General features: G+C 45.2%; 2 protein-coding genes across 6 annotated transcripts in view; one reads left to right on the plus strand and one right to left on the minus strand.

Annotated features, from left to right (window-relative positions):
- The window catches only part of LRBA (LPS responsive beige-like anchor protein), a 368,498-nt gene that overhangs the window by 160,057 nt on the left and 192,052 nt on the right, over positions 1–16,389 (minus strand). For all 5 annotated transcript variants that reach the window (XM_063156757.1, XM_063156759.1, XM_063156760.1 and 2 more), the window contains 2 exons: positions 10,172–10,318; positions 7,432–7,568 (listed from right to left, as the gene is read on the minus strand). In XM_063156757.1, coding sequence (XP_063012827.1) covers positions 7,432–7,568; positions 10,172–10,318 — 284 coding nt within the window. The remainder of the gene's footprint in view (positions 1–7,431; positions 7,569–10,171; positions 10,319–16,389) is intronic.
- Positions 2,296–4,116, plus strand: MAB21L2 (mab-21 like 2). Its single transcript, XM_063158008.1, has one exon. It carries the CDS (start codon positions 2,526–2,528, stop codon positions 3,603–3,605), a length of 1,080 nt encoding a protein of 359 aa, XP_063014078.1. The 5' UTR covers positions 2,296–2,525; the 3' UTR covers positions 3,606–4,116.

Consider the following 16,389-nt stretch of genomic DNA (forward strand, 5'->3'; position numbering starts at 1 on the left):
CGAGGCGTGGGACCCGGCAGCCCCGCCGGCCCGGCCGAGCCGCACAGAGCAGCTCCGCTAACGGAGCTCCGAGCGCCGCCCGGGAGCAGCTCCGCGGGCACCGACCCGCGCCTCGGGGGGACAGCCCCGCTCCAGCCCGCGCATCGCCGGGACACCCAGGGACCGTGAGAGCAGCGGCGCCAGCCCCGCTCTGCCCTCGGGGCAGCCCGTCCCCTCTCCAGCACCCCTCGGAGCCTTCTCTGGGCTCATCTCGCTCCCGACAGGGCCGGGCCCGGCGGGGACACCTCACACCGCTGCCAGCTCCGGGCACCGCCGGGCCAGCCCCTCCATCCCGTGGCGCAGCGTGCCCCGGCGGCAGGCAGGGAAGCCGGGAGCCGCTCCTCTCCTCGCGAAGGACGGAGCCGCACCGGCGCCGGGCACGTCTATACTTACTTCTTGCAGCGGTACGGCCGGCACCAGACATGTTTCTAATTTAAGCGCACACAGAAAACAGACGGCGGTATTTTCTTTATTAAAATCAGTCAGCTGCAGCCAAAGGCGGAGAGCGCAAGGAGCCGAGCCCCACCGGGTTACCGGGAGGCTCCGCACGGAGGAGCGCACCGCGCGTCTGCACGGCCCCGGCCCCGGCGGGGCTCCCGGGCGGCGAGAGCCGGCCCGCACCGCGGCACTGCACGGCCCGGGGGAGGGCAAAGCAGCTGCGCACCCTCGCCCCGAGCACCGGAGGTGTGGAAAATGCCCTCCCTTCCATCTAAGTTCCCGCAGGAAAATCAGATCAGGCTCCTCCGCAGCAGGTACTGCCCCGGGGCTCCCTCCGACCTGACACCACGGGGCTACGGCTTTATGTCCAAACCATTCCATATTCTTATTAATACAAACTTGCATAAAATATCATTTCCTTTTGAATAACTCAATCCTCCGCTTTAGGAGGATGAAAAGAACTTTATGACACAAGATTTGTATAAATTAAGGTGACTGGGGGCAGTAAAACAAGGTGTGCCACGCTACTCCGGTGACGGTCTCACTTTCACTGCTGCAGCCCGGCATTAAGCGATATGAGATTTATGCCTGCGGTGAAGCCCCGGCCCGCCTCTCCCCTTTCCCCGCACACACCGGCACTGCCGCCGGGTCCCCTTGCACGGGCGGAGGGAGAAGCGAGCTCACCTCGCCCTTCACCGGCCGCCACAGCGAAATTACAGGGATTTTTTGGTGTTCCTCTCGCCCCACCCGACACACACATACACACGGCCCCAGGTGGCGGGACGCCCCTAGCCTCCCTCCCGGAGCCCATCCCGGCTCCAGCCCTGCAGCCCATCCCGGCTCCAGTCCCGGCGCGGAGCGGGCGCGGGGCCGGGGGCGGGAGCGCGTGTGCGCGCGCCGCGAGCCGCGATTGGCCGCGGCGCTGACAGCTCGGCGGCGATTGGCGGCGCGGCCCCGCCCCGCGCCCGCGCGCGGCCCCATTCATAAACTACAGGGCCCGGCGGCAGCGCCGCGAGAGGGACGCGGGCACACGGCGCGGCAGGAGCGGAGCCAGAGGCGCGGACACCGGGAGCCCCGGCGCGCACTTCCAGGGGTGGGGAGGGGTAGGAGAACCCATCCCGGGCACGGCAGCTCACGGCAGCTACGCCCTCCTCCCGCTCAGGATAAAACACAGTCTGTGCAAAGAAAACAAACAACAACAAAAAAAAAAAAAAAAAAAGCAACAACTCCTCTCCATACAGTCTCTCTCACCACAATCTATGTAGAGCTGCAGGACGGGAATGAGAGATCCCAGACCAAGTGCACCCGTCTGCGCCTAAAGATAGAGACAGCCACAGAGCCGGGTTCAGCCAACGCCTCCAGCAGGAAAAGGGAAATCAACAACACCCCCCTGACAGTCTGAGCGAGCGGCAGCCAAACTCATGCACATCTCTGGCGGTGCCACGGACTGAAAAAGAGAGAGAGACAGACAGACAGACACAGAGTTCATTCTTCCGCTGAGGGCATTGCTCGCATTCTTCTCCTCCTCTCGTACCGTGTGCGGTTTTAAACTTCGCCGCCGACCGGCTTTTCTGCGGGAACCTTCTGCGAGTCCTGGGGAAGTTTCTTTGCTGTTTGGGGTTTTTTTTCCATGAACTATTGAAACGGCATTTTTGTCGCTGCGCGGGGGGGTGGGCGCCTGAGCGCAGAGGCAGCCCAGACTTCCCTGCCCCCATCGCCATCCAAAACTTTGCGCTCCGGGAGCCCGCGGGGGCTGCCCGCCTCTCCGGCAGCGGCTCCGGCATCACGAGCACCGCCACCGAGCCCGCACCGGCCCGCTCCTCCTCCTCCTCGCCGGGGCAGCGCTGGGCTTCGCTCCTTTGTGCTTCGCCGCCCTCCCCGATTTCTTTAATTGCTCTCACTGGCGCGCCGCTGCCGCCTTCTTCCCGGAGGCGGTGGGGGTCTGCGATTTGGCCGGTGCCTTCCGCAAAGCTGCAGCCACCGCTAAAGCATTGGATCCCTCAACGTACTGCGAGAGCCCGGTGTACAGCCCGGACCTGTGCCCCAACATGATCGCCGCGCAGGCCAAGCTGGTCTACCAGCTCAACAAATACTACACGGAGCGCTGCCAGGCGCGCAAGGCGGCCATCGCCAAGACCATCCGGGAGGTGTGCAAGGTCGTGTCGGACGTGCTGAAGGAGGTTGAGGTGCAGGAGCCGCGCTTCATCAGCTCCCTGAGCGAGATCGACGCCCGCTACGAGGGGCTGGAGGTGATCTCGCCCACCGAGTTCGAGGTGGTGCTCTACCTCAACCAGATGGGCGTCTTCAACTTCGTGGACGACGGCTCCCTGCCGGGCTGCGCCGTGCTCAAGCTGAGCGACGGCCGCAAGCGCAGCATGTCCCTCTGGGTGGAGTTCATCACCGCCTCGGGCTACCTGTCCGCCCGCAAGATCCGCTCCCGCTTCCAGACGCTGGTGGCCCAGGCCGTGGACAAGTGCAGCTACCGGGACGTGGTGAAGATGATCGCGGACACGAGCGAGGTGAAGCTCCGCATCCGGGAGCGCTACGTGGTGCAGATCACGCCCGCCTTCAAGTGCACCGGGATCTGGCCGCGCAGCGCGGCGCAGTGGCCCATGCCCCACATCCCCTGGCCCGGCCCCAACCGGGTGGCGGAGGTGAAGGCGGAGGGCTTCAACCTGCTCTCCAAGGAGTGCTACTCGCTGACGGGCAAACAGAGCTCGGCCGAGAGCGACGCGTGGGTGCTGCAGTTCGGCGAGGCCGAGAACCGGCTGCTGATGGGCGGCTGCCGGAACAAGTGCCTGTCGGTGCTGAAGACGCTGCGCGACCGGCACCTGGAGCTGCCCGGGCAGCCCCTCAACAACTACCACATGAAGACGCTACTGCTGTACGAGTGCGAGAAACACCCGCGGGAGACCGACTGGGACGAGGCGTGCCTGGGCGACCGGCTGAACGGCATCCTCCTGCAGCTCATCTCCTGCCTGCAGTGCCGGCGCTGCCCCCACTACTTCCTGCCCAACCTAGACCTCTTTCAGGGCAAACCCCACTCGGCCCTGGAAAGCGCTGCCAAACAGACCTGGAGGCTAGCCAGAGAAATCCTCACCAATCCCAAAAGCCTCGACAAGCTATAGGGTTAACACGCCCGCGCACAAAAACTCGCCCTTCGTAAACAACAACAGGCGCCTAAAAAACTTTCTATTTAACGCGAACGACGACGGAAAGAGGCGGCGAAAGACAGGCGCCCCCGCCACCCCCCCAGCCACCTGCAGCTCGGCCTTTAAAAACTTGCCGACGGTTCTCCCGGCATAAGCTCTCACCGCCTTGCACAGAAAAAGGGAAGAGCCTCTCTCCTCCTGTCCTCCAATGTGAATTTTTAAAAGGTCACAAAAAGAAGCGATCGGACTTTTGCAACTTCAAAACGAAACCCGAAAGGTACATTTTCCAATCCATGTATAGTCTTTTTCTTATGCTCTCTTGTTTGCCTGAATGTTGTCACCAAGTGAAAAAATTATTTAACTATATGTACAAATCTCCCTTTAAAAAAGTTTTACTGATGTTAAATGTATTTCGGTGCCAAGGTCAGATTATGTGCCCCACAACTGACTTGTTGCAAATAGTAATAAAAATATTACTTTAACTTTACGCTGACTTTTTGTGAATGGTTCTTAAATTTAGGCAAATACATTCTTTCTGAATCTCAGAAGGAATATTTTTTTTAAATAGACGAAACCACGAGATGTAAAGATAGGCTAAATGCAACACCTAGCCCAAGCCTTAGCTCAACATATTGACTGATGTTTTCTAAACCTCCTTCTAGTTTCCATTAAAAAAAAGTGCGTCTAAAAAAATCTTATATATTCTGTAGTTCAGCATGTGACAACATCTGCTATATTTCTGTTACTCTAAGGTTCTGTTTTAAATCTTGGAATATATGAAGCATCGCACAGCAGCTCGCCACAGTTTAGTCAGAATTACAGCATACCTTTTCCTACCCTATAGTCGGGTTTTTTCCCTTTAATTTTTTTCCCCTAAAAGCATTCCTTGCTTCTATTTTTCCCCGGTAAATCTCGAGCGCTGCATTTTGTTTTAAAAGTCCACTGCTGTTTGCTTTCGCTGCCCAGAGAGAACGCGCTATCCATTTGACTTTGACACGAAGGAAGTATAGATCTACCCTGAATAATTAATGCGATTTAGAGCAACCGGTCGATATTTTTTTTAAACAAACATTTGTTTTTTGCCCAGATTTTTAAGTACAGCATAAAATCGCACCGCAGCATAGTCAGACGAGGAGATAAACGGGAACCCGTCAGGAAACTACACGATCCTACACCGGCACCCGGGCGCTCTCTGCCGATCTCCTTCCCTGCCCCAGCCCCCTCTCCCAAAGCGAAGCTCTGCCTGATTCCCCACAGCTATTTCGCTTTAAGCTTGCTCGGGACGACTGAGAAATACCGGCAGGATTTTTTTTCGGGAGCGCATTCCTAAAAACGTTAGCGTTACCCGCTCGAGTTGCCCGAAAGATTGCAACGCCGGCTCGGAGCATTTAGAGCAAGTTTTCAAAACCTTTCGTGGGTCGGGGGTAGGAAAAAAAAAAAAAGTCTAGTTCTTGCCCTAAAGGACTATTTTCGCTATTTTCGTTTCCTTTTGGACGGAGACGGAAATAAATAACCATCCAAATTTGAGCTGCTTTTGCCTTTAAGTTTGCAAACGAAATGCCCGCTGGCGGCAGCAGCGGGGGCGATGGAGCGGGGTGAGCGGGGCCGCCCCGGCCGGCGGAGCGGGCACAGCCCAGCCCGGCCCCGCAGCCCCTCCAGCCCCGGCCGAGCCCCACAAGCCTTTGTGGAGCCATCGGAGCGCTTTCCACAGCGCTGATCCGGATCACCTGGCAGAACAGGATTAGCCCTTCCTTCCCAAAACAGCCCAGAGCCCACTGCAAACTCTGATCGTATCGCTGCCGATGCTATCGCTACCTAAGGCAGGTTTTCCTTCAGGAACTTGTCACAATGTTTTCTTTTCGGTAGTTTAGACAAATATACAGGGAACTTAAATTTATCAAACAGATGAAGCCTCATTAATTAAGCAGGCTTGCGGAGCTTACAGCGGATTAGTTGTTGGGGCTTTTTTTTTTTTTTCAGGGGGCATTTTCTACAGCAGCTCGTCATCGCTACCGAGGTACACTGATTTCAGCACAGGGTGGGGCAGGGAGGCGTTAATGCTTGAAAAGATGCTGTTTGTAAAATTACATAGTTTTTAAAATAAAATTATTCAGATCTGATTTTTAGCTCCCTCCCATCCCTGAGACAGTATAAAAAGTATTTTTTTAAATTTTAAGACCTCCAGCTAAGGTACCATTGCAAGCAGAATGTAAGAGGTGTAGCCAGTATTTCATGTAACCAACCTCTCCTGTTTTAAGAACTCTAAGAAAATCTCTCAGATACAGAGTAAAAGATAGGGTCAAAGAAAACAAGAATGCCTGTTTTACAGTTAAGAATAAAACCTCTACCAAATACTGGGAAGCAGGAGAAAAGGAGGCTAACTGTATGTTATATGTCAGCGTTCCCACAAAACATGTAACAGGAATGGTAAGAATTAGTAACTGCACTCAAAGACCCTACATGCTGAACACGAAAACCAAAAATCCAGAATAATGCAGATCTGTAAGACTTTTCTCATGCTGATACAATACAAAGCAGAACATTTTAGATGGAAAATGCAATACAGGAACATATCAAACAAACTTGAATTTCACATTTATATTCTTTCCATCATTAAATGGGGTTTTTTAGTTAAGGGGGGGGATTAATGAAACATAATAGAAGGATATAAGCATATAAAAATTTTAAGCACTATCTCAGATTTAAAATAATTTCCAATATATTTCAAAAATTCTTCAGGACCAAAAGAAAAGTTAAGTCTCATTTATGATATCACATAAAATCACAATTCTAGTTAATTGCTTACATTAAAATCTAGCTGTAACAATTTGAGAGCACTGCTTTTCAACATAAATTTTTTTCTGGATAGGATTTGATAATCCCAGCTTTCAGACCCACCTATGCCATTTTTATTACAGACAAGAGCAATTTACTCAATAGGAACAAAGAACTGAACCGGTGCTTAACACACAAGGTATTTTCTCTACAGACAAGTAGAAAACTACGACTTCTCCCAGCAGTATCCTTCCCAAAGAAATTGTTACCCAGTTCAACATTAGGCAGGTATTTAAAAAACCAAGAGCTGTGACTATGCTTAAATAGTGAGAATATTTACCAGTTGTGTCCTACTTGGAAAATGTTGCTGTAACACTGCAGAAAACATTCAAGTGCAACGTTATTAAGCTAATTGCATGATATGCTCCCTTTGAAAATGGAATTTTACTGAAGGTTACTAATTTTAACCAGAAGACAAGTAATCAGGCAACCCAGAGCAAATAAGCTTTGTGGAAATTATCAAGTCAGCTCAGAAACATATTTTAGAAGGGTAATTATGTTTTATGCTTAGGCACAATAAATAATAACGGGCTGAGTAAAATGTGTTAGAGAGTAATATGACAGGAGCACTGCAAACTTAGGAGTGTGGGAAGTTCAGCACTGTTTTACACTAACATTTGCTAAAATCAGGAAAGTAAAAGTATTAAGGCTAAAAGCCTCGCTGAACTTCCCTGTATTCATACAGGCCTGTGATTCAAGATGTCTTTATTTCAGACGTGTCTCCCTGGAGCTTTATTTGCAGCTAGCTAATTAACATTCAAGTAGGGTTGAATCGTGGGAGGGTGAGAAAAAGGAGCAGGAAAGAAGGTGTCACCTATGTGAAGTTCAGCAACATATATGGTCAGTGGCAAAGTTATTAAAGCAGCAACACTGCAGCCCAATAGAGGTAAAGGAAGTCAAGTGAAGAATTAAAGGTCTTGGGTAATTTGTCATAATCTCTCAGACCTCAGGGTCAATGATCTCTTACCTTTGGGTCGATTTTCTTAAAACTAGGATCTTCTTCATCCACCTCAAAGTAGAGCTCAGAAAGAGTGATGGAAAGGGTGCCTTTCACTACTACGGAGGGTGCCACAAGCTGAGCTGGTGTGCTGAGGGACACTGGACCTGCCAAAGCAGGAAAACACCAACAGTGTTCAAACTGAAAGGAATGCGAGTACAAATTATTCACTTTTCAGGCCAAGGACATTAAAATAAAGCAAAGAGCACAGCTCTTCCTTACAGAGCAAACCCCTTTTTGTCCCAGAAAAGAACATATGTAACAGATTTGCAGTGTCTCTGTGCTGCTGAACACTGAGGCAGCTGCAATTGCAAACTGCTGCATACATTACACAGAGCTGGCTTTAGCATGGCAGCCTTCAGCTTTTACTCAGACACATCTTCTGTCCAAGAAACTCCAAGAGTTGCACACCTTCTCTTACATGAAATATAGAGAGTGCACACATGAACACTCAGAATCTTACTGTCTGATGTGTTCTTTAGTTACTGAGAAGTTTTGATAGCATTTCACAAAGATGAACACTGCAGTCAAGGCTCAAAGTTGTCTAACTGCAAAGTGTTCCCTCATGGATGCTGGAAATCTATTGTTAAGGTTACACAATGTTATAAAGCCTAAAGTAAAATGTTTTAAAGATACTTTTGATTCCACATTAAATATTGTTCAAGGATTCCATACAGTGTTAGTGTAGCTCGGGGACCGTGGGAGTAAACAGCTGGAGGGTTGGTTTCCAACTGAATGAATTTTTATTGGAATAATCACATCTCCACAGGGCTTATCACAGGGACAAACCAGACTACTACTGAAAACAATAGGTTCAGCATTATATAAACTAACACATACAGAATGAAAACAGGTTATGTTTGTCATCCAGCTGATTAAAAGGCAAGGAAATGAAGTTACATGGCTGCAGTATTATCTGACTTTTGTAAAACAGAGGAAGATACTAAAGCGACATAGACAATTTTGTTTTAATAAAGCATCTATAAATGAGGTACACACGTTCAGGTAATCAACGTGAGAATAACTGACAAAAAATTCAGATGAATTGTCATTTCCATCGATTGTTAGAAGGGTGATGGTCCTTAATCTCGCATCAATCTCAATGTGTGCCACTAGGACAAAAGAAGAGATGCTCTGCTGAGATCAGAGCAGCTTTGCCCTCTATTCCCAACGTACAAATACATTGTGTCTGCAGATGGGCATGAGATAGCTGCGGAGCTGCCGTGATTTCCCAAAGCTCACCCCCACAAATGGACGAAATAAGAAGCTATGTGTTCTTTTGCTGTCTCCCTTTGCCCCCTGTACATTAGCATGTAATCCAGAGGAGAAATAACATTTTTTCAATCACTCGCAGACATTCAATTACAGGGCAAGCAGACAGATGCAGAAGCTGGGGCAATCCAGGTCCTGCAGAAGACCCCTGACAATTTCCACTTCATTTCTAACCCACACCACTTTATTAGTAAGGATTACTTCTTAATCCTATTGCCATTGTCAAGATTATATAATTAAACTCCCCTTTCACCTCTATTACAGTATGAATGTATTACTCAAACCAATGAATGAATAATAGAAAGAAACATGGAAAAGGCAGTTGAGAAGGAAGCTCATGGTAGAAAGGGATAAATAAAAGATTCATATAGCAAAATGCCTTTGCAGCATTCTTCCATTATTTTATTTTACTTTACTCTTCCTATGCAGGTTTTCTTTTTCCTTATGCTGCATTTTTAACTTTGCTTTTTTGCCTTAAAAAAAAATAAAAAAAGAGTGGAAGGCAGTTCAGGGATAAGCAAAAATGCCAATAAATAATCACTTCCAACATTTTCAGTGAATTATCATATGCATGATCCATATCAATGTAAGAGTGTACTACCAGCTTCTCAGGGAACCAGAACTATCTAATAAATGGTATATTTATCTAAATTAAGTGTACAATGGAATACCAGATGAGAAGCAAAAGAACGCAGAGAAGTTTGCATTTTCCCTGTAAAACCCATGTTCCACAAATAGCAATTGAGACACTTTATATAACTCACAGTCTCTGAACCACTGGTTACTTTGGTTTTACATTTTGAACTGTACAGAAGTGGACCCACTCCACTGAGATTGCAACATCAGCAAAGGTTGCATGTGATCATGTAAAATTAATTAAGCTGAATGATTTGAAGTACTATTTCTTCTTCAGGAAAAAAAAAAAAAGGAAATCTAATGAGGCCATGGTCTGTGGAGAAAACTTCAGTGGGGGAATGTCAAGGGGTTTAAATGAGTTAAATCCAGCGAGTGTACAAATCCTTTCCATGCAAGTAAATAACCAGTACAATTTCATAGATTAGCAAAAAAATTAAAGGTCTCCAAAGCCTTAAATTACAAGACAGCTAGCCTAATTGTCCCACTAAGTCTGATGATTTGAGTGGAATGAGTTCAAGAAAACAAAAGAAGCCCTTTTCAAGATAGAGCTATTTTCTGTAAGGAAGGCTTTCTAGAATAGATATCTACTGCAGAAACAAAAAGGCAGAGAAAGAAAACACACAAATAAACCTCAAATAAACCTTCAGTATCTGAGGTGAACAGAAAATTATCTTAATGACCCAGTTATAGGAAGTGTGTTAATTATCAGTGTGCATCCCAAACCACGCTTCACTGCAGAGATGGGGAGATCAGAACTTCAACAGTGAAGAAGCTGAAGAGAAAATGAGATAGGTGACATTACCTGTCAAGTTCTCCACTTCTCTTTCCTCCATGAATGACATGATATCATCATCACCTTCCAAGAGAATCTCGCTTTCTGAGTTCTGGTTTCCTAAAACTTGACTCTTGATGGACTGCTTTCCTTTGACAAGTATATCCTCATCGGGAGCTGAAATGAGACACAGTGCTGTCAGCTCTCAGTGACACAGGAGTGCAATTTTATTTTTTAAATGTAAGTTCAGGAAGAAAACTGCCTAGGACCAGCTGTGGGAAGTACCTGTCTTAATCCTCTAATGTTAGGACACATCTAGTTTTAATCCTATTAAGCCTGCTCAAAATTATCCAGTGCTCTCTGCAGCGTTCAACTCTATTCCAAATGTTTATGACAGAGGGGAAAAGGATACAGCAGACTCCCTCGCCCTGCAGCCTTCCTTGGGAAGTGGAGCTGACGGAGGGTCCCGGGTGCCCGATGTGTCCCCCTGACCCCCAAAGGACACGGGACGCCGCCGGGACACCCCCGAGCACGGCCCTGGAACGGGAAGCGCGGGCCGGGGCCGGGAGCGGCAGGACCCGACCGGGGCAGCGCCACAGGCGGCCCCGGCCCTCAGCCCCCGGCCCCGGGGCTGCTCCCGCCGGGAAAAACCCCGGGAGCAGCGGGGACAAGGCGGAGGGAGGGGCGCTGGAGCTGCCGCCCCGCACCGCTCCCGCTCCTGTCTGCCGCAGGCCGAGTCCGTGAGGCGGAAAAGCCGCCACCCCTCCGTGCCAGGCGTGAGGGGCGAATCTGCCCCGGGAGGGCGGCTGGAGGCGGGGAACAGCCTGCACCTGCTTCCAAGGGGCACAGCCATCCTCCCGCGGGACACTGCCGGGCTCACGCCGGGATTTTCGGGCCAGGCATGCCTGGAGCCATGTTCCGCCCCGCACTCGGTCACCGGGCCGGTAAATGTGTCCCCGCCGTGCCCGGGCAGCGACATTCCCGCCCCGCACGGCCCCGGGAGCGCCACAGAACCCGGGAGCGCTCCCATCGCCCCCGACACTGCCGCCAAGAAATCTGCTTCATTTACATCACCTGCTCAAAGCAACAACAGAAAAAGGAAAAAATTAAAAGGGGAGTAAAAAAAAAAAAAAAAAAGTGTATTAAAAAGGAAAAGAAAGATGTAATTACTCCTTCTACACCTAAGTTTTGCTGTAGTAATGCCAAAACACAGCAGTGCATGTGTCCGGGTTTTTTGTTAGTTTGGATTTTTTTTAAGTTGAAAATTAAAATACTGTTTCTTAAAAGATAAACTGAGAATACCCATGGCACAGCCGTGTTTGAAAAACATTCACCAAACACATCAGGACCAACTAACTTCAACACACTGGTGACTGCTCGCTCTGATTGCTGCCACACTTGATTTGAAGTTCCACGGGCTCCCTCTAAAAATATGCTAATCTGCAAACATTTACAGAAGGCAGCGACTCCCCTGTGGCAATACATACAGTTTAAATTGTGTAAGTAAATATATGCATGTGAATTGCAAATAATAAAAACTTTTCATTCATTGAAAAAGTAAAAATGAAGTCCACTCGCCAGAAAGAAAAAAAAAAAAAAAGGAAGAAGAAAAGAAAAAGACCAAAACCTAAACTATAAAAACTCCATCATAACAACAACAACCACCAAATGACCAAATACTGGTTTTGGTTTAGGCCTTGACCTTACAAAAAAACCCCAAACAACCACCACAACAAAAAGCAAACATAAACTTCCACCTCAAACCAACCAACCAACCAAAAACAGAAATAAAAGGAGACTTGCCATACAAAACAAAATGCAATTTATACACGTTCCTTTTGCTCTAGCAATAGCTGTCGCTTGTAAGAAATCCTTAAAAAATTACTGCAAAGCTTTAACTGCATTGTACAAACACAAATTTTACTTTCTTGCAAAATATGCTCATGTAAATAATGATAACTCAGATTCTGGAGCTGTTCAATGTGAGTTGAAAAACCTTCTTGTCATGGAAAATATGCAGCTGATATTTAGGAAGGTTTTCCTGTAATTAACTCCCCCTTGAGGATTTTCAGTTAGCAGCAGTAAAATTACCATCAGTGTACTAACACACACCACATGCACGCTTAGTCACTGCCCTACCAGCACTCTCTCAAAGATCAAAAAAAGTAAAATAGAACAAAACTACCTCAAGATGAAGTCCAAGATAATAAATTCTTTTCTTTCTTTTCCCTTTTGGTCTTTTTTTTTCTTTTAATGCAGGCAAACTATATTTGTTGTTTCAAAAACTTCATCTGCACTGTACATACATGTCACTTTTTGCTTCCTCCACTAGAATCTGTGTTATACTGAAAATGCTGATTTCAAATTAGCTCTCCACCTATTCTTATTTAAGATCGAACTCACAGCCAAGATCAAAGGTTAATACTTTTATACTTAGTACAACTTCTCTAAAATGTTACTATGTCCTTCAGTCTTTAAGAAAAAAATAAAATCAGTATAGTAGCTTCCAAACCAAAGATGACTGGATAACAGAAATATTGCCCTATCTTTTTCACTTCTCAGATTTTAATTCTTTCCTCAGCTACTGATATTCCACTGATTCAAAAGCATACATCTTATGTATGTGCCTTTTTCAATAGGAGACTTTAGACCCTGAATTATTTCAGTCCATTTGTGCAAACTTTTGTCAACTCTTTGCGTATGATGTTAGTTACCAATATTTCCTGACACGCATGTAATGTGTGTTAAAGTTAAACACAGGCAGAGGAAGATGCCTCTCCACACACCTGCAGACATCAGCTAGTGAAAGGCAATGCTACTGGAAGGCAGTGAGACCTCACACTCTGAACCAGAATCTGCATTTTCTGTACAAATGTAAATAAAGCAAATCTGCCTTTTCTGTACTGGTGTGCATAAAGCACTACATCTGCAACCAACACTCTCATGCTTACCTGTGTACCTGCACAGAACAGAGTATATTCCACATGGATTCACCTATTCTTCTGTAGATAAATGCACAGGCGTGGGCAGGCCATGCTCTAGCTCTCTTTATGTATTTACTGGTTAGAGAGATGTATGATGGAGCATGACATCACGTGAGAAACTCCAATCCCACATAAGCACAGAGCTATATTACACTGGATTTCATATTTCAGGTCACAAACCCTGCTCTGCCTTCTCTAACCACTCTGCCAGGCCTGCCTATGCTGGTGTGACCAGATCTGTGGGTCCAACCCTGCAGCTTTGAGCACAAACTCCCACACACACTTCCAAGATCAAGATCTCCAGGCATGGCCTATGTATTGCTCTGAACACAGCAGTCTGCTAGCACACAATTTCTTTTTTTTTTTTTTTTTGTAACTGGTAATTATACCAGGAAAAGCAACTGAAGGAAAAGGTGCATTAAAAAAAAACCCTTAGTATGCATCTTTTTTTTTCATAAATGGCTCCCAGAAGCTTCCCTCTACTCTCTCTGCTTCTTTAAAAACATAACAGTGGAAAAAAACAATAATTTTCAAACCAAGTTTTTCAAATATTATCTTTCTAGCTGAGGCAAAGCAAACTAACCAGTCGAGTTCAATACTGGAGATGATCTCCTGCTGCTCCCTTGCAGCCACAAAGCCCTGAACTCCACCTATTGTCTCAATGGAAATGCTACAGCCTGTTTTAATCCCCCATCCCCAAATTTTTAACAAACATCAATTAAAAACCCAAATAAATCACTTGTTAAAAAGCTTGATAAAGTGTTTTCTAGTTGCTAAAGATTCCCTCACAAATATTGTATTTTGGGATCAATTTCAAAATAGCAACAGGTTTATTCTTTTTTTTTTCCTCCACATTTATATAATTTTGGTTCCATTTCTATATAGTAAGGTGACAGGAAGAATAGAGAAGAGTTAACTCCTTCCATCCCAAACTTATTACCACAGCACCTTCACCTTTCTTTCCTTTCCCCACAATACACCATTAGACTGACTTTTATAAATAGCCAGTTTGGATGGATCCTTTTTTTTTTTTTTTCCTTTTCCCTTTGAAAAATTACCTAAAGCCTTTTTTTCCCAAGCAAGTTAATGTGAACTTGGGAATGGCAATTAAATTGTCAGAATTAAAAAATTTGTTTTTAACTAGAAGGTAGCCAGAAGTATAGTCATGGGGCTGGTATTGATTGTCTGAACAGAGAACATTAGTCTTCAGGTATTTATTCTGCCACCTCTGCACCAGAGGTTCTCCTTCAAATCAAATCAATCCTTGGAAAAGATTGGTTCCTGCTCCTAAGACACATAACTAGGCTGCAATAGAGCTGATTGTTGTTGTCCTCTCCAGGTTTTACTGAACAATATCTAGGCTTCCAATTGTTTCTGAATCAGTTTCACAGTTGCAAATTGTGATGATTCCGGCACTGTAAGTTTTCTGGGGTGGAGAATACATCTAGTTGTATTTGTAAGACACCAAGCAGTTGATAATGTGTATCTTCTAATGAAAGTGAGCTAAAATCCATGTTATCAAGCATGGTTACTGCTTGTACTGTTCCATTATTTATGCATTATTTTCTCCTGCCTCCCTTTTGGCAAAATCCCTTATGTCCAATTTCAGGTTTTGGTCTGTGATGTTTTGAGAAAAATAGGCAGTAGGGCACCTTTTATACATTATCTAAAAATGCTTTCGCTTCAGAGACATGTAAAATTAATTGAAATGGAATAATTAATGAAAAATTATTGATATGAAATCATAACATACTGGAGCAAATACTCTGCAAATAGTAGGGATATCTACATCATGAAAGTCAGATTCCAAAAAAATCTGAGAACAATTGGAATTTCTGATATGAAATTGGTTAATATTAGAAGTTTATAAACATAAATCAGAAAGAAAATTAACTGTACCTTCTCAAACTCAAGAAAAAAATACCCAAACTAAAAAACAACACATCAAGAAAGCCAAATTCAAAATGAAACAGTAAAAATCCCAACTACCTTTGCCCTCCTATACATTGTATATAGTTTCCAGCTGAACTTGAATTTGTACTTCAGTCACAGATTTTACACCTTGCCAGTGGAAGTCCTTGCAAAAAGACAGCTGTATGTGTACACACACTCAGGCAGATAACAACTACCCATAATTTCAGAAATCACATTAAATGACGACTTAGGGTAAAGTAAACTAAAATATTCACTGGATAGATAAAAAAAACAGAAGGACTACAGATAACAAAGGCAGTATGAAAACTCAGAATAAAACAACATCAGGAAATTAAACAAAATAGAAGACTGTTAAGGATGTCAAAATCTGAACAGAAAGGTACATAGAAAACAATTGTGTCTATTTAAATCACCAGAGTTAGTTATCAGCTATGCTTATTAGATACTTCTGAAATAGGGCTACTTTATTCATTCTTCCTTTGTATTGACAAAAATTCTTGTCCTGTCAATTACCAACTGATTATATACCACAGCCCTTGAAATACAGCATGGATTAGTGAAAATATCACATTAGTATGAAATATGAATAATTGCATTACTGTGTCTTTACTTGTGGAAGAATTAGTTACACAAATTTAAATGGTTGCTCTAAATATTTTTCAGTAAAAATAAAGGTTTTTTTAAAATTTTGATGAACAGCATAAAGATTAACTATGAAAATAAAACAGGAATTCATCAAATTTTGACAAGATCTATTTAACGCAAAGTACACATAATATTAAAAGGGGGGGAAGTTGTTGTTCATCTATGGAGTTTTAAACAGATAAAACCCTAATGCCCTACAGTCTATGGTATAGGAACAACACATCTTATTAAGAACAACAATCCCCAAAGCAAAAAGTGAGTTAATTAATTCTACATCTTGTTCTTCTATCTATAGTCAAAGATGTAGGGCTCTACAAACATTGCTTTCAGATCACTTTATTGACTATTCTCTGTATGGTCATTTATTTCAGAGGACTGATGTCACATTTGGCATTATATCAGCTGACATATTGTAGACATTTTCTCCCAGAAATGGCTCTTTAAGGCTGAGTGCAAGAGGTTAAGATGCCTGACGGAAACCAACTTTATGACAGTGATGCTCTTCTACATTCATACAACACTCTTAACAATCTAAAATTAGCATAAACTGCATCCCACACACAATTTCTGTGGGCATATGTATGCATCTATGTATTCAGTAATTCATAAGCTAACAAAGAAAAAAAACCCTAAATTTAGGTTATTTGCTCCATGACTTGTGCCTTCAAGGTGAAGGATACTCAG

Source organism: Melospiza melodia, chromosome 5 (genome assembly GCF_035770615.1).
Source record: "Melospiza melodia melodia isolate bMelMel2 chromosome 5, bMelMel2.pri, whole genome shotgun sequence".
Classification (NCBI taxonomy): Eukaryota; Metazoa; Chordata; class Aves; order Passeriformes; family Passerellidae; genus Melospiza; species Melospiza melodia.